The sequence below is a fragment of the Bombina bombina genome, chromosome 5 (genome assembly GCF_027579735.1).
Source record: "Bombina bombina isolate aBomBom1 chromosome 5, aBomBom1.pri, whole genome shotgun sequence".
Lineage (NCBI taxonomy): Eukaryota > Metazoa > Chordata > Amphibia > Anura > Bombinatoridae > Bombina > Bombina bombina.
In genome coordinates, this window is record NC_069503.1 from 1,151,328,384 (window position 1) to 1,151,345,468 (window position 17,085).

Consider the following 17,085-nt stretch of genomic DNA (forward strand, 5'->3'; position numbering starts at 1 on the left):
TGTAGTGTGTACAGTCCTGCGCGCAGTCGTCACTTGCACCTGTAGTGTGTACAGTCCTGCGCGCAGTCGTCACTTGCACCTGTAGTATATACAGTCCTGCGCGCAGTCGTTACTTGCACCTGTAGTATATACAGTCCTGCGCGCAGTCGTCACTTGCACCTGTAGTATATACAGTCCTGCGCGCAGTCGTCACTTGCACCTGTAGTATTTACAGCCCAGCGCGCAGTCGTCACTTGCACCTGTAGTATATACAGCCTAGCGCGCAGTCGTCACTTGCACCTGTAGTATTTACAGCCCAGCGCGCAGTCGTCACTTGCACCTGTAGTATTTACAGCCCAGCGCGCAGTCGTCACTTGCACCTGTAGTATATACAGCCCAGCGCGCAGTCACTTACACCTGTAGTATTTACAGTCCTGCGCAGTCATCACTTGCACCTGTAGTATATACAGCCCAGCGCGCAGTCGTCACTTGCACCTGTAGTATTTACAGTCCTGCGCGCAGTCGTCACTTGCACCTGTAGTATATACAGTCCTGCGCAGTAGTCACTTGCACCTGTAGTGTATACAGTCCTGCGCGCAGTAGTCACTTGCACCTGTAGTGTATACAGTCCTGCGCGCAGTCGTCACTTGCACCTGCAATATATACAGCCCAGCGCGCAGTCGTCACTTGCACCTGTAGTATATACAGTCCAGTGCGCAGTCGTCACTTGCACCTGCAGTATATACAGTCCTGCGCAGTCGTCACTTGCACCTGTAGTATATACAGCCCAGCGCGCAGTCGTCACTTGCACCTGTAGTATATACAGTCCTGCGCAGTCGTTACTTGCACCTGTAGTATATACAGTCCTGCGCAGTCGTTACTTGCACCTGTAGTATATACAGTCCTGCGCAGTCGTTACTTGCACCTGTAGTATATACAGTCCTGCGCAGTCGTTACTTGCACCTGTAGTATATACAGTCCTGCGCGCAGTAGTCACTTGCACCTGTAGTATATACAGTCCTGCGCAGTCGTCACTTGCACCTGTAGTATATACAGCCCAGCGCGCAGTCGTCACTTGCACCTGTAGTATATACAGTCCTGCGCAGTCGTTACTTGCACCTGTAGTATATACAGCCCTGCGCGCAGTAGTCACTTGCACCTGCAATATATACAGTCCTGCGCAGTCGTCACTTGCACCTGTAGTGTACACATCCCTCCCCCACGCGTAATCATGCACCTTGCAGCCCTCTCCCACCCCCCTCTCCCCACCCTCCCTCTCACCCTGTCCCCCCACCACCCTCTCTCTCACCCTGTCCCCCCCCCCACCCTCTCTCTCACCCTCTTCCCCCCCCCACCCTCTCTCTCACCCTCTCCCCCCCCCCACCCTCTCTCTCACCCTCTTCCCCCCCCCACCCTCTCTCTCACCCTCTTCCCCCCCCCCCCACCCTCTCTCTCACCCCCTTCCCCCCCCCCCACCCTCTCTCTCACCCTCTTCCCCTCCCACCCTCTCTCTCACCCTCTTCCCCCCCCCCACCCTCTCTCTCACCCTCTTCCCCCCCCCCACCCTCTCTCTCACCCTCTTCCCCCCCCACCCTCTCTCTCACCCTCTTCCCCCCCCCCCCCACCCTCTCTCTCACCCTGTCCCCCCCCCACCCTCTCTCTCACCCTCTTCCCCCCCCCCACCCTCTCTCTCACCCTCTTCCCCCCCCCCACCCGATCTCTCACCCTCTTCCCCCCCCCCACCCTCTCTCTCACCCTCTTCCCCCCCCCACCCTCTCTCTCACCCTCTTCCCCCCCCCCCACCCTCTCTCTCACCCTCTTCCCCCCCCACCCTCTCTCTCACCCTCTTCCCCCCCCCCACCCTCTCTCTCACCCTCTTCCCCCCCCCCCCCACCCTCTCTCTCACCCTCTTCCCCCCCCCCACCCTCTCTCTCACCCTCTTTCCCCCCCCCACCCTCTCTCTCACCCTCTTTCCCCCCCCCACCCTCTCTCTCACCCTCTCCCCCCCCCCCCCACCCTCTCTCTCACCCTCTTCCCCCCCCCACCCTCTCTCTCACCCTCTTCCCCCCCCACCCTCTCTCTCACCCTGTCCCCCCCCACCCTCTCTCTCACCCTCTTCCCTCCCCCACCCTCTCTCTCATCCCCTCTCTCTCACCCCCCCTGTCTCCCCCCCGTCTCTCTGGTCTTGTTATGCTCACAACTTCTCTCTTCCTTTCAGGTCAGCTTAAGCAGTTGTCTATTTTAAAGGTAGATCAGAACCGCCTCACCCAGCTCACAGAATCAGTTGGTGACTGCGAGAACCTGAGCGAGATTATACTAACTGAGAACCTGCTGACGGTAACGTGTGTGTGTGTGTATACGTGTGTCATGCATGTGCACCTGTCTCTAGGTGTGTGTGCGCACGTCGTGGTGTGTGTGTGTGTACGTGTCCTGCTGTGCACCTCCCCCTGTGTGTGTGTATGTGTCATGCTGTGCACCTCCCTCTGTGTGTGCATGCGTGTGTGAGTAAGGTGTGTGTATACATGTGTAGGTGTTATTGTGCACATGTCCTGCTGTGCACCTCCCCCTGTGTGTGTGTACATGTGTCATGCATGTGCACCTGTCTCTAGGTGTGTGTGCGCACGTCGTGGTGTGTGTGTACATGTGTCATGCATATGCGTATTTTGGGTTTTAAGTAGCTGTTTTCGTTTATTAAATTAATTGTTCTCAAGGACGTGCCATATAAAGGAAGGTCAGAACGGCTTATATTATTTCTAATTTTAAGACCTAATAGGTATTGAAATGCAAATTATGGCTAGGTGGTTCAATGAGCACAACCCGCTATTTCAGATGCAAACATCCTACCCCATTAAGAGGTTTATTAGTTATATTGTCTCTTGTTTACATAACCTTTCTACAGATAATATATCTGTAAGTATTTATATGTTAGTGTAGGTTGAGGTTTTAATATGCAATAGCAGCTATTTAAAAGAATAAAATAAAGGTAAAAGAACAGTTTGCAAACAATTAAAAACACTCCAGCTGGTTAAATCAGCCCTTTGGGAACACGTTAAAGGGCAGAACTTTTAGAGTACAATGTGCCTTTAATATTTTAACCTGTTAGTAGTAAAATTAGCCAGGTGGTTTGCCATTTCCCCATCATTCCGGTAATCTGGTCCTCATCTTGCTAATCTTCTCTCTCCTTGTTTTATTCCTTGGTTTTGTATCTCTGATGTTCCTCTCATCTCCCCTTACTGTCCCTAGAGTCTCCCTAAGTCCATAGGAAATCTGACCAAGCTGACGAATCTGAACGCTGACCGGAATCGGCTCTTGTCTCTGCCCAACGAGATCGGAGGCTGTTCCAACCTTAATGTGCTGTCCTTGCGCGATAATCAGCTGTGCTCCCTCCCCCCTGAACTTGCCAATGCTACTGAACTTCATGTGCTGGACGTGGCGGGTAACAGGTACCGGGAGACAGATGTTGTAACAATGCAAGAGATATACCTGGTGTGCTGAATATATAACCAGGCAGCACAGATATAAAAGACTGTGAGCATGAGCAGCCTAGATATTGGTAACTGATTCACTGGCACAAGCCCTACAAGCTGTGCTAAAGTCAAAACACTTTATGGAAAAATACTAAAATTGTCATAAAGCGTTTAAGTAGAGGTCCAACGCGTTTCACCTGGGCACGTTTCTACCTGACTCTTTATGTAGCTTATAAATTGTTAGCACTTCTGGCTGTAGGTGCAACTTAAAGAGACAGTCTGCTTCATTATTTTATTGTTTTAAATTAAAACAACAAGCATTGTTCTATTAATATACTTTATGATGTCTAAAACTCTAACTCTCTGCCTGTTTTTAAGCCCCTACATGCCACCTTTATCTAAGTGCATTTTGACAGTTTTTCACAGCTAGACAGTGCTAGTTCATATGTACCATATAGATAACATTGTGCTCACTCTTGTGGAGTTATGCATAAAACCAGCACTGATTGGTTAAAATGCAAGTTTAAAAATAGCCCTGAGATAAAGGGGCAGTCTGCAGAGGCTTAGATACAAAGTAATCACAGAGGTAAAAAGTATATTAATATAACTGAGATAAGGAGCAGTCTGTAGAGGCTTAGATACAAGGTAATCACAGAGGTAAAAAGTATATTAATATAACTGAGATAAGGGGCAGTCTGCAGAGGCTTAGATACAAGATAATCACAGAGGTAAAAAGTATATTAATATAACTGAGATAAGGGACAGTCTGCAGAGGGTTAGATACAAGGTAATCACAGAGGTAAAAAGTATATTAATATAACTGAGATAAGGAGCAGTCTGCAGAGGCTTAGATACAAGGTAATCACAGAGGTAAATAGTATATTAATATAACTGAGATAAGGGGCAGTCTGCAGAGGCTTAGATACAGGGAAATCACAGAGGTAAAAAGTATATTAATATAACTGAGATATGGAGCAGTCTGCAGAGGCTAAGATACAGGGTAATCACAGAGGTAAAAAGTATATTAATATAACTGAGATAAGGAGCAGTCTGCAGAGGCTTAGATACAAGGTAATCAGAGGTAAAAAGTATATTAATATAACTGAGATAAGGAGCAGTCTGTAGAGGCTTAGATACAAGGTAGTCACAGAGGTAAAAAGTATATTAATATAACTGAGATAAGGAGCAGTCTGCAGAGGCTTAGATACAAGGTAATCACAGAGGTAAAAAGTATATTAATATAACTGAGATAAGGGGGCAGTCTGCAGAGGGTTAGATACAGGGTAATCACAGAGGTAATAAGTATATTAATATAACTGAGATAAGGGGCAGTGTGCAGAGGGTTAGATACAGGGTAATCACAGAGGTAATAAGTATATTAATATATCTGAGATAAGGAGCAGTCTGCAGATGGTTAGATACAAGGTCATCAAAGAGGTAAAAAGTATATTAATATAACTGAGATAAGGGGCAGTCTGCAGATGGTTAGATACAAGGTCATCAAAGAGGTAAAAAGTATATTAATATAACTGAGATAAGGGGCAGTCTGCAGATGGTTAGATACAAGGTCATCAAAGAGGTAAAAAGTATATTAATATAACTGAGATAAGGGGCAGTCTGCAGATGGTTAGATACAAGGTCATCAAAGAGGTAAAAAGTATATTAATATAACTGAGATAAGGGGCAGTCTGCAGATGGTTAGATACAAGGTCATCAAAGAGGTAAAAAGTATATTAATATAACTGAGATACGGAGCAGTCTGCAGATGGTTAGATACAAGGTCATCAAAGAGGTAAAAAGTATATTAATATAACTGAGATAAGGGGCAGTCTGCAGATGGTTAGATACAAGGTCATCAAAGAGGTAAAAAGTATATTAATATAACTGAGATAAGGAGCAGCCTGCAGAGGGTTAGATACAATGTAATCACAGAGGTAAAAAGTATATTAATATAACTGAGATAAGGAGCAGTCTGCAGAGGCTTAGATACAAGGTAATCACAGAGGTAAAAAGTATATTAATATAACTGAGATAAGGGGGCAGTCTGCAGAGGCTTAGATACAAGGTAGTCACAGAGGTAAAAAGTATATTAATATAACTGAGATAAGGGGCAGTCTGCAGAGGCTTAGATACAAGATAATCACAGAGGTAAAAAGTATATTAATATAACTGAGATAAGGGGGCAGTCTGCAGAGGGTTAGATACAAGGTAATCACAGAGGTAAAAAGTAGATTAATATAACTGAGATAAGGGGCAGTCTGCAGAGGGTTAGATACAAGGTAATCACAGAGGTAAAAAGTAGATTAATATAACTGAGATAAAGGGCAGTCTGCAGAGGGTTAGATACAAGGTAGTCACAGAGGTAAAAAGTATATTATTATAACTGTGTTGGTTATGCAACACTGGGGAATGGGTAATAAAGGGATTGTCTGGTAGACTGTCCCTTTTAAGCTGATTTATTGCTGATGTTTTGCCTCTGCTCTAGGCTGCTGAACCTCCCTTTTGCTCTGACAAACCTCAATCTGAAGGCGCTGTGGCTGGCTGAGAACCAATCCCAACCAATGCTCAAATTCCAGACTGAAGATGACGAGAAAACTGGATCCAAAGTGCTGACCTGCTACCTCCTGCCTCAGCAGCCCTCTCTCAGCTTAGGTAATAGATGCTGCGCATGTGACATGGCGAGACTCTGGTACCCTCCCGGGTAATCGCTCATCACCATCCTGCGCAATCGTTATAAACGGCATCAAACCCTAACATCCTATTGTGTGTGAAGAAGCAGCAACTAATTAAGTTTTGTAAAGTGACCCCACCAACCCTATGCACAGGGTGCCCCACGTTCTGTCATATCCCACTACAAAGCCATTTATAGTTATACAAGAACTGATTAAAGGTCTTACACTATGACAAATGTAAAACAATTTAATTTTAATATAACTGCATGTAATAGACACTGCTATACAGACGAATATGCAAATACTGATATAAAAATCCTGTGTAAAACCTTTTAAAAACTTACTTAGAAGCTCCCAATTTAGCTCTGTTGATGAGGTTAGTCTGGGACACCCAGTGAAAGGGGATGTGAAAGCAGGAACAGCAGACACTCCCCCCTCCCCTGCATATGAAAAGACCCATTAGACAAACAGGAGTCAGCAGTAGTCTGTATACATCAGTATACATCTAACACTTTGGGGCTTGGTTACGAGTCTGAAAATCAGCACAATGTTATTTAAAAATAAGCAAAACTAAACATTTTTACATTTTTTTTTTCAGATGGCTGTATAAATTTATCTTCTACAGAACATTTATGCAAAGAAAAATCTATTGTACAATGTCCCTTTAATTAATAGCTGCACCAGGAGATGTCTTTCTTTCTATCGCCGTTCATAACTATATAAGTAATTGCAGCAATATAATCATGTAATGTCACTTGTCACTCACAGGTCTTGTTTAACTAAGGACTTGCACAGTGCTCAGAATCACATTAGCATTAGGTTATTGTATTTATATTGTCACCAGACTGTGTTCTTTATATTAAATTGTGTCCCCTGCAGAGAATCTGCTTCAGAACAGCGCTGATGACAGCTGGACCGATGGGAACCTCAATCGTGTCAGCGTCATACAATTTCAAGAGGAGCCCAAAAATGAGGAAGAGGATGATGAGGCTGCAGCAGAAAGAAGGGTGAGTGGATCAGAAGATGGAGATAGAGAGAGGAAGGCTGAGGAAAATAGGGAACACCAAGGCTCACAGTGAGTATACTGACAGGCTGAGAGACTCACAGTGAGTATACTGACAGGCTGAGAGACTCACAGTGAGTATACTGACAGGCTGAGAGACTCACAGTGAGTATACTGACAGGCTGAGAGACTCACAGTGAGTATACTGACAGGCTGAGAGACTCACAGTGAGTATACTGACAGGCTGAGAGAGAGACTCACAGTGAGTATACTGACAGGCTGAGAGAGACTCACAGTGAGTATACTGACAGGCTGAGAGAGACTCACAGTGAGTATACTGACAGGCTGAGAGAGACTCACAGTGAGTATACTGACAGGCTGAGAGAGAGACTCACAGTGAGTATACTGACAGGCTGAGAGAGACTCACAGTGAGTATACTGACAGGCTGAGAGAGAGACTCACAGTGAGTATACTGACAGGCTGAGAGAGACTCACAGTGAGTATACTGACAGGCTGAGAGAGACTCACAGTGAGTATACTGACAGGCTGAGAGAGAGAGACTCACAGTGAGTATACTGACAGGCTGAGAGAGACTCACAGTGAGTATACTGACAGGCTGAGAGAGAGACTCACAGTGAGTATACTGACAGGCTGAGAGAGAGACTCACAGTGAGTATACTGACAGGCTGAGAGACTCACAGTGAGTATACTGACAGGCTGAGAGACTTACAGTGAGTATACTGACAGGCTGAGAGACTTACAGTGAGTATACTGACAGGCTGAGAGACTTACAGTGAGTATACTGACAGGCTGAGAGAGACTCACAGTGAGTATACTGACAGGCTGAGAGACTTACAGTGAGTATACTGACAGGCTGAGAGAGAGACTCACAGTGAGTATACTGACAGGCTGAGAGACTCACAGTGAGTATACTGACAGGCTGAGAGACTCACAGTGAGTATACTGACAGGCTGAGAGACTCACAGTGAGTATACTGACAGGCTGAGAGACTCACAGTGAGTATACTGACAGGCTGAGAGAGAGACTCACAGTGAGTATACTGACAGGCTGAGAGAGACTCACAGTGAGTATACTGACAGGCTGAGAGAGACTCACAGTGAGTATACTGACAGGCTGAGAGACTCACAGTGAGTATACTGACAGGCTGAGAGAGACTCACAGTGAGTATACTGACAGGCTGAGAGAGACTCACAGTGAGTATACTGACAGTCTGAGAGACTCACAGTGAGTATACTGACAGGCTGAGAGACTCACAGTGAGTATACTGACAGGCTGAGAGACTCACAGTGAGTATACTGACAGGCTGAGAGACTCACAGTGAGTATACTGACAGGCTGAGAGACTCACAGTGAGTATACTGACAGGCTGAGAGACTCACAGTGAGTATACTGACAGGCTGAGAGACTCACAGTGAGTATACTGACAGGCTGAGAGACTCACAGTGAGTATACTGACAGGCTGAGAGACTCACAGTGAGTATACTGACAGGCTGAGAGACTCACAGTGAGTATACTGACAGGCTGAGAGAGACTCACAGTGAGTATACCGACAGGCTGAGAGAGACTCACAGTGAGTATACTGACAGGCTGAGAGACACACAGTGAGTATACTGACAGGCTGAGAGACTCACAGTGAGTATACTGACAGGCTGAGAGAGACTCACAGTGAGTATACTGACAGGCTGAGAGACTCACAGTGAGTATACTGACAGGCTGAGAGACTCACAGTGAGTATACTGACAGGCTGAGAGACTCACAGTGAGTATACTGACAGGCTGATAGACTCACAGTGAGTATACTGACAGGCTGAGAGACTCACAGTGAGTATACTGACAGGCTGAGAGAGACTCACAGTGAGTATACTGACAGGCTGAGAGAGACTCACAGTGAGTATACTGACAGGCTGAGAGAGAGACTCACAGTGAGTATACCGACAGGCTGAGAGAGACCCACAGTGAGTATACTGACAGGCTGATAGACTCACAGTGAGTATACTGACAGGCTGAGAGAGAGAGACTCACAGTGAGTATACTGACAGGCTGAGAGGCTCACAGTGAGTATACTGACAGGCTGAGAGGCTCACAGTGAGTATACTGACAGGCTGAGAGACTCACAGTGAGTATACTGACAGGCTGAGAGACTCACAGTGAGTATACTGACAGGCTGAGAGACTCACAGTGAGTATACTGACAGGCTGAGAGACTCACAGTGAGTATACTGACAGGCTGAGAGACTCACAGTGAGTATACTGACAGGCTGAGAGAGACTCACAGTGAGTATACTGACAGGCTGAGAGAGACTCACAGTGAGTATACTAACAGGCTGAGAGAGACTCACAGTGAGTATACTGACAGGCTGAGAGAGAGACTCACAGTGAGTATACCGACAGGCTGAGAGAGACCCACAGTGAGTATACTGACAGGCTGATAGACTCACAGTGAGTATACTGACAGGCTGAGAGAGAGAGACTCACAGTGAGTATACTGACAGGCTGAGAGAGAGAGACTCACAGTGAGTATACTGACAGGCTGAGAGACTTACAGTGAGTATACTGACAGGCTGAGAGACTCACAGTGAGTATACTGACAGGCTGAGAGGCTCACAGTGAGTATACTGACAGGCTGAGAGACTCACAGTGAGTATACTGACAGGCTGAGAGAGACTCACAGTGAGTATACTGACAGGCTGAGAGAGACTCACAGTGAGTATACTGACAGGCTGAGAGACTCACAGTGAGTATACTGACAGGCTGAGAGACTCACAGTGAGTATACTGACAGGCTGAGAGAGAGACTCACAGTGAGTATACTGACAGGCTGATAGACTCACAGTGAGTATACTGACAGGCTGAGAGAGAGAGACTCACAGTGAGTATACTGACAGGCTGAGAGAGAGAGACTCACAGTGAGTATACTGACAGGCTGAGAGACTCACAGTGAGTATACTGACGGGCTGAGAGGCTCACAGTGAGTATACTGACAGGCTGAGAGACTCACAGTGAGTATACTGACAGGCTGAGAGAGACTCACAGTGAGTATACTGACAGGCTGAGAGAGACTCACAGTGAGTATACTGACAGGCTGAGAGACTCACAGTGAGTATACTGACAGGCTGAGAGACTCACAGTGAGTATACTGACAGGCTGAGAGACTCACAGTGAGTATACTGACAGGCTGAGAGACTCACAGTGAGTATACTGACAGGCTGAGAGAGAGACTCACAGTGAGTATACTGACAGGCTGAGAGAGACTCACAGTGAGTATACTGACAGGCTGAGAGACTCACAGTGAGTATACTGACAGGCTGAGAGAGACTCACAGTGAGTATACTGACAGGCTGAGAGAGACTCACAGTGAGTATACTGACAGGCTGAGAGACTCACAGTGAGTATACTGACAGGCTGAGAGACTCACAGTGAGTATACTGACAGGCTGAGAGACTCACAGTGAGTATACTGACAGGCTGAGAGACTCACAGTGAGTATACTGACAGGCTGAGAGACTCACAGTGAGTATACTGACAGGCTGAGAGACTCACAGTGAGTATACTGACAGGCTGAGAGACTCACAGTGAGTATACTGACAGGCTGAGAGACTCACAGTGAGTATACTGACAGGCTGAGAGACTCACAGTGAGTATACTGACAGGCTGAGAGAGACTCACAGTGAGTATACTGACAGGCTGAGAGAGACTCACAGTGAGTATACTGACAGGCTGAGAGACTCACAGTGAGTATACTGACAGGCTGAGAGACTCACAGTGAGTATACTGACAGGCTGAGAGAGACTCACAGTGAGTATACTGACAGGCTGAGAGACTCACAGTGAGTATACTGACAGGCTGAGAGACTCACAGTGAGTATACTGACAGGCTGAGAGACTCACAGTGAGTATACTGACAGGCTGATAGACTCACAGTGAGTATACTGACAGGCTGAGAGACTCACAGTGAGTATACTGACAGGCTGAGAGAGACTCACAGTGAGTATACTGACAGGCTGAGAGAGACTCACAGTGAGTATACTGACAGGCTGAGAGAGAGACTCACAGTGAGTATACCGACAGGCTGAGAGAGAGACTCACAGTGAGTATACCGACAGGCTGAGAGAGACCCACAGTGAGTATACTGACAGGCTGATAGACTCACAGTGAGTATACTGACAGGCTGAGAGAGAGAGACTCACAGTGAGTATACTGACAGGCTGAGAGGCTCACAGTGAGTATACTGACAGGCTGAGAGGCTCACAGTGAGTATACTGACAGGCTGAGAGACTCACAGTGAGTATACTGACAGGCTGAGAGACTCACAGTGAGTATACTGACAGGCTGAGAGACTCACAGTGAGTATACTGACAGGCCTGTGAGAGACTCACAGTGAGTATACTGACAGGCTGAGAGACTCACAGTGAGTATACTGACATGCTGAGAGAGACTCACAGTGAGTATACTGACAGGCTGAGAGAGACTCACAGTGAGTATACTGACAGGCTGAGAGAGAGACTCACAGTGAGTATACCGACAGGCTGAGAGAGACCCACAGTGAGTATACTGACAGGCTGATAGACTCACAGTGAGTATACTGACAGGCTGAGAGAGAGAGACTCACAGTGAGTATACTGACAGGCTGAGAGAGAGAGACTCACAGTGAGTATACTGACAGGCTGAGAGACTCACAGTGAGTATACTGACAGGCTGAGAGGCTCACAGTGAGTATACTGACAGGCTGAGAGACTCACAGTGAGTATACTGACAGGCTGAGAGACTCACAGTGAGTATACTGACAGGCTGAGAGAGACTCACAGTGAGTATACTGACAGGCTGAGAGACTCACAGTGAGTATACTGACAGGCTGAGAGACTCACAGTGAGTATACTGACAGGCTGAGAGACTCACAGTGAGTATACTGACAGGCTGAGAGAGACTCACAGTGAGTATACTGACAGGCTGAGAGACTCACAGTGAGTATACTGACAGGCTGAGAGAGAGAGACTCACAGTGAGTATACTGACAGGCTGAGAGACTCACAGTGAGTATACTGACAGGCTGAGAGACTCACAGTGAGTATACTGACAGGCTGAGAGAGAGAGACTCACAGTGAGTATACTGACAGGCTGAGAGAGAGACTCACAGTGAGTATACTGACAGGCTGAGAGAGACTCACAGTGAGTATACTGACAGGCTGAGAGAGAGAGACTCACAGTGAGTATACTGACAGGCTGAGAGAGAGACTCACAGTGAGTATACTGACAGGCTGAGAGACTCACAGTGAGTATACTGACAGGCTGAGAGAGAGAGACTCACAGTGAGTATACCGACAGGCTGAGAGAGACTCACAGTGAGTATACCGACAGGCTGAGAGAGACTCACAGTGAGTATACCGACAGGCTGAGAGACTCACAGTGAGTATACTGACAGGCTGAGAGACTCACAGTGAGTATACTGACAGGCTGAGAGACTCACAGTGAGTATACTGACAGGCTGAGAGAGACTCACAGTGAGTATACTGACAGGCTGAGAGACTCACAGTGAGTATACTGACAGGCTGAGAGAGACTCACAGTGAGTATACTGACAGGCTGAGAGACTCACAGTGAGTATACCGACAGGCTGAGAGAGACTCACAGTGAGTATACTGACAGGCTGAGAGAGACTCACAGTGAGTATACTGACAGGCTGAGAGAGAGACTCACAGTGAGTATACTGACAGGCTGAGAGAGACTCACAGTGAGTATACTGACAGGCTGAGAGAGACTCACAGTGAGTATACTGACAGGCTGAGAGACTCACAGTGAGTATACTGACAGGCTGAGAGAGAGAGACTCACAGTGAGTATACTGACAGGCTGAGAGAGACTCACAGTGAGTATACTGACAGGCTGAGAGAGAGAGACTCACAGTGAGTATACTGACAGGCTGAGAGAGGACTCACAGTGAGTATACTGACAGGCCTGAGAGACTCACAGTGAGTATACTGACAGGCTGAGAGAGAGAGACTCACAGTGAGTATACTGACAGGCTGAGAGAGAGACTCACAGTGAGTATACTGACAGGCTGAGAGAGAGAGACTCACAGTGAGTATACTGACAGGCTGAGAGAGAGACTCACAGTGAGTATACTGACAGGCTGAGAGAGAGACTCACAGTGAGTATACTGACAGGCTGAGAGAGACTCACAGTGAGTATACTGACAGGCTGAGGAGACTCACAGTGAGTATACTGACAGGCTGAGAGAGAGACTCACAGTGAGTATACTGACAGGCTGAGAGACTCACAGTGAGTATACTGACAGGCTGAGAGAGACTCACAGTGAGTATACTGACAGGCTGAGAGAGACTCACAGTGAGTATACGACAGGCCTGAGAGAGACCCACAGTGAGTATACTGACAGGCTGAGAGAGACTCACAGTGAGTATACTGACAGGCTGAGAGAGACTCACAGTGAGTATACTGACAGGCTGAGAGAGAGACTCACAGTGAGTATACTGACAGGCTGAGAGAGACACACAGTGAGTATACCGACCAGGCTGAGAGAGACTCACAGTGAGTATACTGACAGGCTGAGAGAGACTCACAGTGAGTATACTGACAGGCTGAGAGAGAGACCTCACAGTGAGTATACTGACAGGCTGAGAGAGAGACTCACAGTGAGTATACTGACAGGCTGAGAGAGACTCACAGTGAGTATACTGACAGGCTGAGAGAGACTCACAGTGAGTATACCGACAGGCTGAGAGAGACTCACAGTGAGTATACTGACAGGCTGAGAGAGACTCACAGTGAGTATACCGACAGGCTGAGAGAGACTCACAGTGAGTATACCGACAGGCTGAGAGAGACTCACAGTGAGTATACTGACAGGCTGAGAGAGACTTACAGTGAGTATACTGACAGGCTGAGAGAGAGACTCACAGTGAGTATACTGACAGGCTGAGAGAGAGAGACTCACAGTGAGTATACTGACAGGCTGAGAGAGAGAGACTCACAGTGAGTATACCGACAGGCTGAGAGAGACTCACAGTGAGTATACTGACAGGCTGAGAGAGACTCACAGTGAGTATACTGACAGGCTGAGAGAGAGACTCACAGTGAGTATACTGACAGGCTGAGAGAGACTCACAGTGAGTATACTGACAGGCTGAGAGACTTACAGTGAGTATACTGACAGGCTGAGAGACTCACAGTGAGTATACTGACAGGCTGAGAGAGAGACTCACAGTGAGTATACTGACAGGCTGATAGACTCACAGTGAGTATACTGACAGGCTGAGAGACTCACAGTGAGTATACTGACAGGCTGAGAGACTCACAGTGAGTATACTGACAGGCTGAGAGAGACTCACAGTGAGTATACTGACAGGCTGAGAGACTCACAGTGAGTATACTGACAGGCTGATAGACTCACAGTGAGTATACTGACAGGCTGAGAGACTCACAGTGAGTATACTGACAGGCTGAGAGACTCACAGTGAGTATACTGACAGGCTGAGAGACTCACAGTGAGTATACTGACAGGCTGAGAGAGAGACTCACAGTGAGTATACTGACAGGCTGAGAGACTCACAGTGAGTATACTGACAGGCTGAGAGACTCACAGTGAGTATACTGACAGGCTGAGAGACTCACAGTGAGTATACTGACAGGCTGAGAGACTCACAGTGAGTATACTGACAGGCTGAGAGAGAGAGACTCACAGTGAGTATACTGACAGGCTGAGAGACTCACAGTGAGTATACTGACAGGCTGAGAGAGACTCACAGTGAGTATACTGACAGGCTGAGAGAGACTCACAGTGAGTATACTGACAGGCTGAGAGAGAGACTCACAGTGAGTATACTGACAGGCTGAGAGACTTACAGTGAGTATACTGACAGGCTGAGAGAGACTTACAGTGAGTATACTGACAGGCTGAGAGAGACTTACAGTGAGTATACTGACAGGCTGAGAGACTCACAGTGAGTATACTGACAGGCTGAGAGAGAGAGACTCACAGTGAGTATACTGACAGGCTGAGAGAGAGACTCACAGTGAGTATACTGACAGGCTGAGAGAGAGAGACTCACAGTGAGTATACTGACAGGCTGAGAGAGAGAGACTCACAGTGAGTATACTGACAGGCTGAGAGACTCACAGTGAGTATACTGACAGGCTGAGAGAGAGACTCACAGTGAGTATACTGACAGGCTGAGAGAGAGAGACTCACAGTGAGTATACTGACAGGCTGAGAGAGACTCACAGTGAGTATACTGACAGGCTGAGAGAGACTCACAGTGAGTATACTGACAGGCTGAGAGAGACTCACAGTGAGTATACTGACAGGCTGAGAGAGACTCACAGTGAGTATACTGACAGGCTGAGAGACTCACAGTGAGTATACTGACAGGCTGAGAGAGAGACTCACAGTGAGTATACTGACAGGCTGAGAGACTCACAGTGAGTATACTGACAGGCTGATAGACTCACAGTGAGTATACTGACAGGCTGAGAGACTCATAGTGAGTATACTGACAGGCTGAGAGACTCACAGTGAGTATACTGACAGGCTGAGAGACTCACAGTGAGTATACTGACAGGCTGAGAGAGAGACTCACAGTGAGTATACCGACAGGCTGAGAGAGACCCACAGTGAGTATACTGACAGGCTGAGAGACTCACAGTGAGTATACTGACAGGCTGAGAGACTCACAGTGAGTATACTGACAGGCTGAGAGAGACTCACAGTGAGTATACTGACAGGCTGAGAGAGACTCACAGTGAGTATACTGACAGGCTGAGAGACTCACAGTGAGTATACTGACAGGCTGAGAGAGACTCACAGTGAGTATACCGACAGGCTGAGAGACTCACAGTGAGTATACTGACAGGCTGAGAGACTCACAGTGAGTATACTGACAGGCTGAGAGAGACTCACAGTGAGTATACAGACAGGCTGAGAGAGACTCACAGTGAGTATACTGACAGGCTGAGAGAGACTCACAGTGAGTATACTGACAGGCTGAGAGAGACTCACAGTGAGTATACTGACAGGCTGAGAGAGACTCACAGTGAGTATACTGACAGGCTGAGAGAGACTCACAGTGAGTATACTGACAGGCTGAGAGAGACTCACAGTGAGTATACTGACAGGCTGAGAGAGACTCACAGTGAGTATACTGACAGGCTGAGAGAGACTCACAGTGAGTATACTGACAGGCTGAGAGACTCACAGTGAGTATACTGACAGGCTGAGAGAGAGACTCACAGTGAGTATACTGACAGGCTGAGAGAGAGACTCACAGTGAGTATACTGACAGGCTGAGAGAGAGAGACTCACAGTGAGTATACTGACAGGCTGAGAGAGACTCACAGTGAGTATACCGACAGGCTGAGAGAGACTCACAGTGAGTATACCGACAGGCTGAGAGAGACTCACAGTGAGTATACCGACAGGCTGAGAGAGACTCACAGTGAGTATACTGACAGGCTGAGAGAGAGACTCACAGTGAGTATACCGACAGGCTGAGAGACTCACAGTGAGTATACCGACAGGCTGAGAGACTCACAGTGAGTATACCGACAGGCTGAGAGACTCACAGTGAGTATACCGACAGGCTGAGAGAGACTCACAGTGAGTATACCGACAGGCTGAGAGAGACTCACAGTGAGTATACCGACAGGCTGAGAGACTCACAGTGAGTATACTGACAGGCTGAGAGACTCACAGTGAGTATACTGACAGGCTGATAGACTCACAGTGAGTATACTGACAGGCTGAGAGACTCACAGTGAGTATACTGACAGGCTGAGAGACTCACAGTGAGTATACTGACAGGCTGAGAGACTCACAGTGAGTATACTGACAGGCTGAGAGAGACTCACAGTGAGTATACTGACAGGCTGAGAGAGACTCACAGTGAGTATACTGACAGGCTGAGAGAGAGACTCACAGTGAGTATACTGACAGGCTGAGAG

General features: G+C 47.4%; 1 protein-coding gene across 1 annotated transcript in view; it reads left to right on the top strand.

Moving 5' to 3' along the window:
- The window catches only part of SCRIB (scribble planar cell polarity protein), a 746,390-nt gene that overhangs the window by 111,606 nt on the left and 617,699 nt on the right, over window positions 1-17,085 (top strand). The window contains exons 10-13 of the mRNA XM_053715486.1: window positions 2,193-2,316; window positions 3,223-3,422; window positions 5,932-6,098; window positions 6,998-7,125. Coding sequence (XP_053571461.1) covers window positions 2,193-2,316; window positions 3,223-3,422; window positions 5,932-6,098; window positions 6,998-7,125 — 619 coding nt within the window. The remainder of the gene's footprint in view (window positions 1-2,192; window positions 2,317-3,222; window positions 3,423-5,931; window positions 6,099-6,997; window positions 7,126-17,085) is intronic.